At 41.3% G+C, this 10189-nt stretch overlaps 1 protein-coding gene across 2 annotated transcripts in view; it reads right to left on the bottom strand.

Annotated features, from left to right (window-relative positions):
• Positions 1–541: 541 nt before the first annotated feature.
• LOC116695769 (protein jagged-2) overlaps positions 542–10189 on the bottom strand; it is a 69935-nt gene continuing 60287 nt past the window's right edge. For both annotated transcript variants that reach the window (XM_032526224.1, XM_032526225.1), the window contains 4 exons: positions 9116–9376; positions 7159–7290; positions 2794–2959; positions 542–1762 (listed from right to left, as the gene is read on the bottom strand). In XM_032526224.1, coding sequence (XP_032382115.1) covers positions 1266–1762; positions 2794–2959; positions 7159–7290; positions 9116–9376 — 1056 coding nt within the window. In that variant the 3' untranslated portion in view covers positions 542–1265. The remainder of the gene's footprint in view (positions 1763–2793; positions 2960–7158; positions 7291–9115; positions 9377–10189) is intronic.

Raw genomic sequence — 10189 nt, 5'->3', positions numbered from 1 at the left:
ACTGTTGGAAAGGAAGTTTCTATAGTTGCAGCAGTGAACACTGCTTAGATGCTAACAACCTCTCTCAATGACAAACAGCAACTCTGCATTTGTGTTAACAGCTGTGACAAAAAATTCACCATCAACACAGAGACAAAACAAACATGACCGGTTTACTTTTCAAGCCAATGCTCATGATTAAAAATAGATCTGTATAACACCTGTCATAGGGTCGACAGACACTAAAAACGGAATGACATGACAAAAAACACAAAAACAAAAGTCTTTAGAATAACTATGATACAAAGCATCACTTAAGTTACTAAATTAAAATATACACAGCCATTTTTTGTCATATTTACATATGTACATTGCAAAGAAAATAACCTTTACTGTGGTGTGAAGAGTTGTTACTAGGACATCTTTCCCTTTATATGTATTTAAAATTCTGCTTTCATAAACTCTATAGGCAGAGAGAAAAAAAAGAGGGAAGAATAAGGGCTAAAAGGCACTTTTCTACCAAAGCAAATACTGAAAAAAATCATCATGTAGACTCACCGGAAGCAGTGGCATAATTATTTAAAAGTAAGAACCTTTAAGCCTTAACACAAAATGGAAAAAAATGTTTTTGAATGTAAACAAAAAAAGAAAAGCTCATGCCAGGTATCATAAAGTGGATTCTCTGCGCCAACGTTCATGTAATGTATATAAAATGTTTTTTTGGGGTTTTTTTGTTTTATAAAAAAGACGTGATATGAACACAGTGTAGAAAAGGCCCACAGATTTGGGCTAAGGCAGACAGGACCAGTAGAAACAATGTTAACAGCTGCCAGCTGAGCACGCTTAGTTACATCTCAAAGTCGTAAGAAACAGAAAAAGGGAAAGCGTTAGTTCTGGTGAGGCAAAGTGGAAAAAACAGTTTGTAAACAGAAAGAAATCGGGCGCTGTGAAAAAGAAAGCTCTTCTTGATTCCAACACGGTGACGAGAACAAACAGAAATCCAGGAGCAGTGAGGCTTTTTCTTTTTTCTTTTTGTGTTGTTTTTCTGAATTTTTTTTGGGGGTTGGTTTTTGGTTTAAAAAAAAAGGATCCGTGCTTGCAGACAAAGAAGAAGTTAAATAAAGGTGTGACAAACAAAAACAAAAACAAAAAATAGAAAATTAAAGCATCTTTAATCTTCACTTTTGGTGCTTTTTTTAAGAGTTGAAAATTCAGTGACGTTGAAGACATCGCAGTTTTTTTTTTCTCTTTGATTCAGGAAAAGGTCCCTCGTCCCTCTCGCGTGTTCATACATAGTGGTCTTTCATGTCCTCGCTGAGCTTGGCGGCGTTCAGGTTTTTACACCGGTTGTCTTTGGGGCTGAACGCCGTCCGGTGTGGCGCCTTGACCGGACCGCTGCGGGACGTGCAGATGACCCCTCCCTTCCCCATCTCCCCCCTGTCCTTCGCAGCTGCTACGCTGCACTTCTGCGGCGGACACTTGTCCCCCATGCCCAGCACCCTCTCCTCGTCTTCCTCCGGCTCCCCGTCCGGCTCCCCCCCCTCCTCGCCCTCTGCCCCGTCACACACTCGGTCCGACGGGCCCATCAGCTTCTTGCATTCGTACTGAATGTCTTTGCCGCGGTTGTTCCGCAGCGGCTCCAGCTGGTTGTTGACCGTGGTGTCCTCGGAGCGGGCCACTCTCTTGCGCTCTTTCTTCCGCTTGCGCGTCCACCAGACGCAGACGATGATGCAGAAGATCCACAGGAGGCTGAAGACAACGCACAGCACCGGGACCAGGTAACCTGAAGGGGAGGAAGTCGGAACGAGGCTGTTAGAAAGGACCTTTCTCTGGAAGTCTGTGCTTCCACATTCACATGCTCAAAGCATCTACAGCCAGAATGAACGTTTTTCTGAAGGTATAATATTATATTGATTCCTTAGACGTGGATTCAACATTTACTGATATCTCAAAATCTGCCACAGTAAAATTTTGATTCGATTCATTTTAGGGAACTGGGACCGATACCAGACGATACATAAGCTCATTCAACACATGTTACATATATACTGTATATATTTACAAAATGCAACTAAAATATGATTTGACAATTTCATTATTGAGCTCTTCCAGATATTTAGATTAAAACCTTGTAACTACTCTTTCTAATAAAAGGAATAAATACAAAGTGGGAATTTCAAAGTAAAGTTGGATGTTGAAGATGATGATATGTATCTATATTTTCACTTTGCATTGATAATATTGGATTGTTGAGGGTTGAATCGATTTATCGTTACACCCCTAAGAAGAACCCCCCAGCCGTCACTGCAAAGATGATTTTTTGGTCTTTTCGGCCAAGGACCCCTTAACTGAAAGAGAGATGAAGCATTCTACATATACTGTAAGTTCCATAACAAACTGGGCCTACATTAACATGGAGGGCGGCTTAAAACCTTTATACATATTTTAGGGCCTGTTTTAATATTACACAGTGAATCCTCAGGATGAACTCTGGGTGGTCTTAGAGACTACTTTACCTATAGGCCAGTAGGCCTATTATCAGTAAGGATTAGCTACTAAAATGTAAGAATTTGCTAATCATATTTTTGATTGGTGGATTCATGTTAAGACTTCTTTTTTTTTTAAACCTTTAAAAATTAACAATTATTTGGTGGCACCCCTGCATTGACTCTGACGAGCCCCTAGGGGTCCCGGACCCCTTCTGCTGTTTTCACCCCCTTTTCTGGTGTAAACAACAGAATTCCTTGATTTTTTTATTTCCACGCTATATACTACTCGGCCTATTTAACAAAGACGTAGCTGAACGTGGCTCACCAACAGGCGGCGGCTCAACCGGCGTCTCCACTTTGATCTCCACCACGGCCAGCATTACACTGCTGTTTTGGCGTTTGGACAGGGCACCAATGACAGCGCTTGCGGCCTTCTGGATCTGACCGCGGTCCCAATCACTGTCCTTCGATCGCCTGTCCTCTTCAAAGGACTGCACGGATGGAGAGAGAGAGAGAGAGAGAGAGAGAGAGAGAGAGAGATGGTGGACATGAGTTTTACGATAACACGTCATTCCACGTGTTGAAAGTGAGTGTGTTCACATTAGAGAAACGGAGAAATGGTATAGGTAAAGTTTGGGGTTTGTTTGACAATTGATTTTAGCATCATCCATTAACATCCAGACATACTGTAATTACATGCTCTCAACTGCATCGATGGATTTGAAAAGTTGGCCAAATATATTAGGTCTATTAAATTATACAGTATGTTTTGTATGTGTTGTATACACTTGTATGTAATGTTTATGAAAAGAAAAAAAAAAACTTATGTTCAGTATATAGTGCATATCGTCGCTGTCGGTCGTTTTAATTTTTTTTCGTAAATCAGTGCTAAAGGTCACCCTTCACGTCTGTCTGTGGGTTTCACAAATATTTAATAGCATATTTAATTTAATAGTAAATAGCTCAATCAAATGTTTTCAAATCAGCCTTTTTTCAACAACAGCAAAAATACGGTTTTGGACATACAAGGTTTTCTTTCACCCGACAGCAACAGAAAATGTGATATATATATATATATATATATATATATATATATATATATATATATATATATATATATATATATATATATACATTGCTTGTTTTAAGGAAGTTTTGAGCATCTGAAACTACAGGGAACCCAAATGCACTCTAAAACTTATGGTAGCGAAAAGTGGTCAGCGATCATGTAGAAAAGCCCATTTGTGGGTAATGGGGGAAACATGCACAAGCACGCGGTTTTAGTGAAGAAACTGACAGCACAGATTATATCAGCACACTAGAGAAAGGAAAATAAAGCCCATTTGCCAAATGGTCAGAATGTTGCTTGAGGCTATGTGGGACAACAACAAAAAGAGAAAGAAAAAACACACACACATTCATCCGTCAGAATAAAAGAGATTGTCCTAACATCTGGCAGGCTGCAGACCCCCCCCTGCACCCCGCTGAGACCACAGAGGGTGGAGTTAATTGCCTAATAAGGTGCTGAGGGTGAGAGCAAAGGGGGGGCAGGAGGGGATTAGCTGTGCTGTGCAGTTCAATTAGGACAAACAATAGAGAACAGGCCAGCTGTGCTCCCCGCTCGCCGGGACAAACACTCCTCTTTTCTTCTCCGGAGAGAATGAGCAGCTCATTCACACACCTCTAGCCCCGCCCCCGGAGTGATTGACAGGGCGCATAGTAGCCACGCAGGCCAACTACGCGACCTCAGCTCTGCTAAACATGGCTTCATATTTATTATTGGGTATTGCATTGGCATTTAACTACAGGTATATTTACAGGTATTTATATTTCCATATACATTCAATATTCAATAAACCTAGTTTAAAGGATGAAAAAAGCTAACTTAGCTCTGGAGGCTTCCCTGACAGCGGGTCAAGCATTTTACACACTTGACACAGCCTCAACATGTCAAGATAAAGCACACACACACACACACAAACAAACACACCAACCACACCCAAACAAAACACCACCACACACACACACACACACACACACACACCCACACACACACACACGCGCAACCACACTTACACCCACACCTACACCTACATCCACCCACACCCACACCTACCCACACACACACACACACACACACAGAACCACTTGTCTTATGCAGCAGAGCGTTTAAACACACAGAGAGTCTTTTGGAAGAGAATACAGCAACATAAGCAGCCACACTCGGCGTAGCTTAGCTGGGTTTATAAAGATTTCACCCACACTTGGATATTAGCGCGGACATTTTGCTGCAACACAAGTTGTCAGCAAGTGGGAGTATTAGGTTCACCACTCCTTTTCCTGTTTCTGTCGCTCAAAACAGGCCTGCAAACATCAGAGGAACAAGAACTAATCCACTCTATTAAAAGCTTAGTGCCCTGATGAGACTGATCCAAATCTGGGTGGCCGAGGGAGGAAGGAGGGAGGAGAGAGAAGAGGGGAGAGCGAGAGAGAGAGAGACAGAGAGGACTGAACATTAGAGGAAAGAGATGTAGAAAAGACAGCAGCAAAGAAAAGAGTGAGGGAGAAAGAGAAAGAGAAAGTGAAAAAGAAGAGAAAGAAGAGCAGAGACAAAGATCAGCAAGGGGTTCCAGCAGAAACACTTAATGTCATCCAGATGTTTCAAACCCCTCTCCCTCTTCACTCTTTTCCTTTTCTCTTTCTTGTTTCTTTTTTAAACAAACCGGGAAAAGACTCAATAAAAGAAAAAGTGCCGATTTTACTGGACTCTGGAAACGATTTGCAGTGACAATGAAGTGTGATGTAACAAAGAAGGGAAAAGAAAAGATGGAAAGTGAGGTGGAGAGAAGGCAGAGGCTTTCAAGTCTGTCGGTGTGTGTTGCTGTGTCCATATAAATGCAGATGATTTATACAGTATACCAAACTCATTAATGGGTTAATCCTTTCACGTTCTAACTTTCACTTTTATCTCTGAATAAAGAGGTCGTTTTTCAAAGAGAGACTCGCAGGGACACACCCTACTTCATACTATATATTGCATAAAATGAAGTTGCAAAACTATTAACTGGGCCTACAATAAAATGTAGGGTAGCCTAAAGCATTAATACTTACATTTGTATGGTGTCCTACTACAATACTAAGCTATTAAGATAATTATTTTCAATACTGTCTATATTTTCTACTTACATATATCATCATATTCTAATGTCAAACATACATGTGGAAGGCATAGTGAATCCTTAGGCTGAACTGTGTCTGTGGATGGCTACCATAGTGCCACCTTACAGGCCAGTAGGCATACCATCAATGTTGTTTTTTAAGTTTTTTTACAAGTATTATGGATTCATATTTTGAGGAAGAAACTTTCAAAAAAGTATCAAAGCTATAGTGCATAGTTTCTGTCACCCCCATGAGAAATTCAAAGTAATAACAAAACTGTCGGTGCGTCCACATGATACAAGCCTTCTGTGATCGCGCTTTAAGCTTAAAGAATAATATGTCGGCCCCCCTGCAGTGACTCTATGGCCCCCGTAGTGGTCACGGAAGATCTCTGGTAGATAATCCGGGCTGAACTGATGGCTTATGTTTCTTAACATGTTAGACTTTGTTGTAGCGACGTTCCCAGACTTCCCAACGTTATTGTAACTGATAGGAAAAAATAAAACCACGATTCTCCTTTAACCCGTTTGCGCCGGATGCTTCGGGACGACACATCTACCGCCGGTAACTGCGTTGCGCAACTCTGAACCTCCTGCCGGCTACTGCGTGGCGCAGCATTTTGTATTCCTCGGTCTTTTCATGACGCGTGCAGCAGAGAACGCATTGTCATTGGTTCAAATAGACATGAGGCGGGTCTTGTTCGCCACCAAAATTAACCGTAGTTTGCTGAAAATCACGTCAATCAATCAGACATACATGTGCGTTTGTTTATGAATGTTTGAGAGACGAGCAAGAAAACGGCTACGACGCAATCAGAGGAGGAGTCAGACAGCGAGGCCGGTGACATTGAGGTGGAAGATAGTGAGGAGTTTGGGAGGGAGGATGTCTTCATCATAATCTACGACTTCCTCCGTCAGAGCCGTTTTCTCGCTCGTCTCCCAAAACTTCATAAACAAACGCACATGTATGTCTGGTTGATTGACATGATTTTCAGCAAACTACGGTACATTTTGGTGGTCACATGGCTTTAAATAGCCAACAAGACCCGCCTCATGTGTATTTTGAACCAATGATGTTCTCTGCTGCACGCGTCATGAAAAGACCGACGAATACAAAATACTGCGCCACCCAGCAGCCGGCAGGAGGGTCAGAGTTGCGCAACGCAGTAACCGGCGGTAGATGTGTCGTCGCGAAGCATCCGGCGCAAACGGGTTAATGAGACGATGTGGGAACTGACGTTAAAGCAGACAATTTGATTGTCGATCGCAATTATTTCTCAGACAATGACCTGTAAAGCAACATTTGGAATTGTTACAGCTCTAACCATCACCAAATAAAATCCCATTTTACATTACATTACATAACAAGTCATTTAGCTGACGCTTTTATCCAAAACAACTTCCAATTAGGTACTTTTAACCCTGAAAGTCCAAACTCCGGACAGCAAGAAAGAAGTACAGTACATTACCTTTCAATGAGCCAATATCAATGTGTGTGTGTGTGTGTGTGTGTGTTTGTGTGTAGTAATCACCATGGCAACCTCCACGGCGTCACTGTTGGAGTAGGACTGGTCACAGAGGATGAGCAGCGCTCGCTCCTCCGCCAGCGTCCGAGTGACAGGGAGGTACCGCAGCTCGGAGCAGATCTTCTCTATAGTGGTGCCCTGCAACACACACACACACACACACACACACAAGACTGATTAGCATCTGCACTGTTGGCGAGGAACAATCAGTTTAGAAGTGTCCTAAGTCTGTTTCAGATGCAGCCAATCAGAGTGTCTAGGCCCAGCGGGAGGGTGGGGGGGGACACTCTGGCTCAGATCTCAGATCAGTATCTTGTCAGAATGAGCCAATTCATTTCCATTCAGAAAACCTCATTCAGAGCTGCTGGGGTGGACACGAGAGAGGAACGAAGCTTCGTTAAGGACTGTGAGTCAAATTTCTGCGTCTCTCTCACTCATTCTCTCTCGCCCTCTCTCCCCCTCCCCCCCCAGGAGCCCTGTTGTGCCTGAGGTTTCAGCCTGTTTGAAGGAAGTTTTTCCTTGCCACTGTGGCACCAAAGGCATGCCCCTAGAAGCAATTGTTGGGTCTCTGTAAATTATAGTGTGGTCTAGACATACAAATTCAAATTGGCATGAAAATCAGAAAAACAATGTTGCCAAAGCATCAAGGCTAATACACTTCAATAACAAATAACATACTCTATCTGTAACGTGTCCTGAGATAACTTCTATATGATTTTGACATTCTAAGCAGAGACAGCTTCAAGTAGCTCTAAGTGATATTATGTCTTTTTAAGGCCCCTGTCAGCTTTTTCTACCAAGTTTTTATTTTTCATCAACAACTAAAAAAGTCCACACACTGATGAAAAAAAACTGCAGCTTCACTGTCTTTTCTTCTTCTTCTTTACATATCACGAGATGGACATTTCCTACCGACCCTGGGTTGTTAACATCCAACAATTATCAAATGTTATCCCAGGGTGGAAGGAAAATGAGTTCTCATGTTTTGTTATGATATGACACATCCACGAGCTTGACTAAAATCAAATGTCTCTCCAGCCTTATTTCAGACTGGCAGAAACTTCTAGTCCCTGCAGCGCTGTCGTGGTCTGGCTTGCATTTAGAACACTAAAACCACAAAGCATTATGTTTATATGTCATATTTCAAATATTATCTTGTTAAACATAAAAGCACCAATAATCTTTTTTTTTTCATTGCTAGGGCCATCTTTGCCATTTTTAGTACTGACGAAGGAAGAATAAAATTATAAATTGAATTAATTATAAAACTGAGGAAGCTGGGTCAAACCACAGAGTTCTACTCTGAAAAGTTTTGTGAAACACCGAACAAAGTTATTAAAAAAAAAAAACAGAACATTTCAGGTTGCCGTTCATTGCTTAAAGGCAAAGTGGCAGCAGCTGTTGAAGCACTGATCCCACATCCTTCCCACTACAATGTTTTGATTATTTGTCAAAAATAGCATCAAAGCAACATCTTGAAATGACTTGAATCCACCAAAACTAAAAAAAAATGTACTAAAAGTTGCAATGGACAGTGGTGAAAGAAGTATTCAGATACTTTACTATTAAGTAAAAGTACTAATACCACAATGACTGTTACAAGTCAAAGTCCTGCATTTAAAATGTTACTGAAGCAAAAGTATGTAAATATCATCAGGAAATAATTATTAAAAGTAAAAATACTCAATGCTGAGTAAAGTAAGGGGAGTAAAAGGTAGAATATTTCTCTCCAACTAGTAACTAAAGCTGTCAGATGAATGTAGGGGGGTAAAAAGTACAATATTTGTCTCTGAAATGTAGCGGAGTAGAAGTAGAAAGTTACATGAAAAGAAAAGACTCAAGTACCTCAACATTTGTACTTACAGTACTGGAGTAAAGGTACTTGGTTCCATTCCACCACTGGTAATGACATATCACCACATTATAACTTTTCTTCTGTATCCACACACAGAAAGTCCCTCACCTGTGGCACTTTGTCCTTTTTGAAGATGAGCGTGATGCGAGCACAGCTGTTGTCAAGGTAACCACTGTTGGGCTCGCACTGGGTGTGCAGGGGTGTCGGGGGGTCGGGCGTTGAACACACGCCCCACTGGTGACAGGGCGGCGAGAAGCAGGTGAGGAACTGATGCTCCGCACACTCGTGGCCGGCTGGGCAGGACGGGGCATCGGCATCCGGGGGGGGCGGAGCCTTCGGGAGGAGGCAGGGCCGGCGGCCACACCTCACCTGGAAACAACATGGACAGCTTCAGTCAGAAAACAATGACAAACAGATAATTATTTTCAAAATCACTACAATTTTCCACTAGGGGTCGACCAATATTGGTTTTAGGCCAATTCCAATACCGATCATTAGTTAATAAAACAGATACTTGGAATTAATGAAAATCTTTTAGTCATAATCAACACAAAAGTTTGTTAAAATGCTTTAGTTAATTATTTAATAGAATTGAAACTTTAAACATAATACACAGTGCACAGACATGAATAAATAAAAACAAAAATAGCTTCCTGAAGTTTTAAAATGTAAACAGTTTGCTACAGAGCTGTAGCCGAGCCAAAGTAGGACCAATAAAGAATTCACTTTACTGGTTATACATCAAATAAATCACAGATACAGATCATCTGCAATTACCAATCTACCCCGATAATATATAATAATAACAGAAAAAATCTCTGAGTGTCTTTCACAATATGTGGCAGCATTGGCAGCATGTGTTTATTGTACGGATTGACCGATACTGGTTTTCAAGGCCGATATTGATTATTAGTATTTATTAGCTGATATATGGATATGCATATACAGTGAAAAAGAAAATCTTTTTAATAAGTTAGTATTTAGTTAGAAGTTAATATTTTGGAATGTTACAAACTCCAACAAAAAACTTTATTTAGATGCTTTAAGCAATTACTTAAGGAATGAGAATCGTTCAACATAATCCCCAGTAACAGAGACTCAGATAGTGTTGTGGGGGGGGCATTAAGTCAGACTCAGTGGTGAGTGAATCCAAAGCAGAGGGACAGACACAGAGCTGTAGCC

Source organism: Etheostoma spectabile, chromosome 9, assembly GCF_008692095.1.
Source record: "Etheostoma spectabile isolate EspeVRDwgs_2016 chromosome 9, UIUC_Espe_1.0, whole genome shotgun sequence".
Classification (NCBI taxonomy): domain Eukaryota; kingdom Metazoa; phylum Chordata; class Actinopteri; order Perciformes; family Percidae; genus Etheostoma; species Etheostoma spectabile.
The sequence above is the reverse complement of the archived record's forward strand: the minus strand, read 5'-3'. Positions and strand labels throughout refer to the sequence as shown.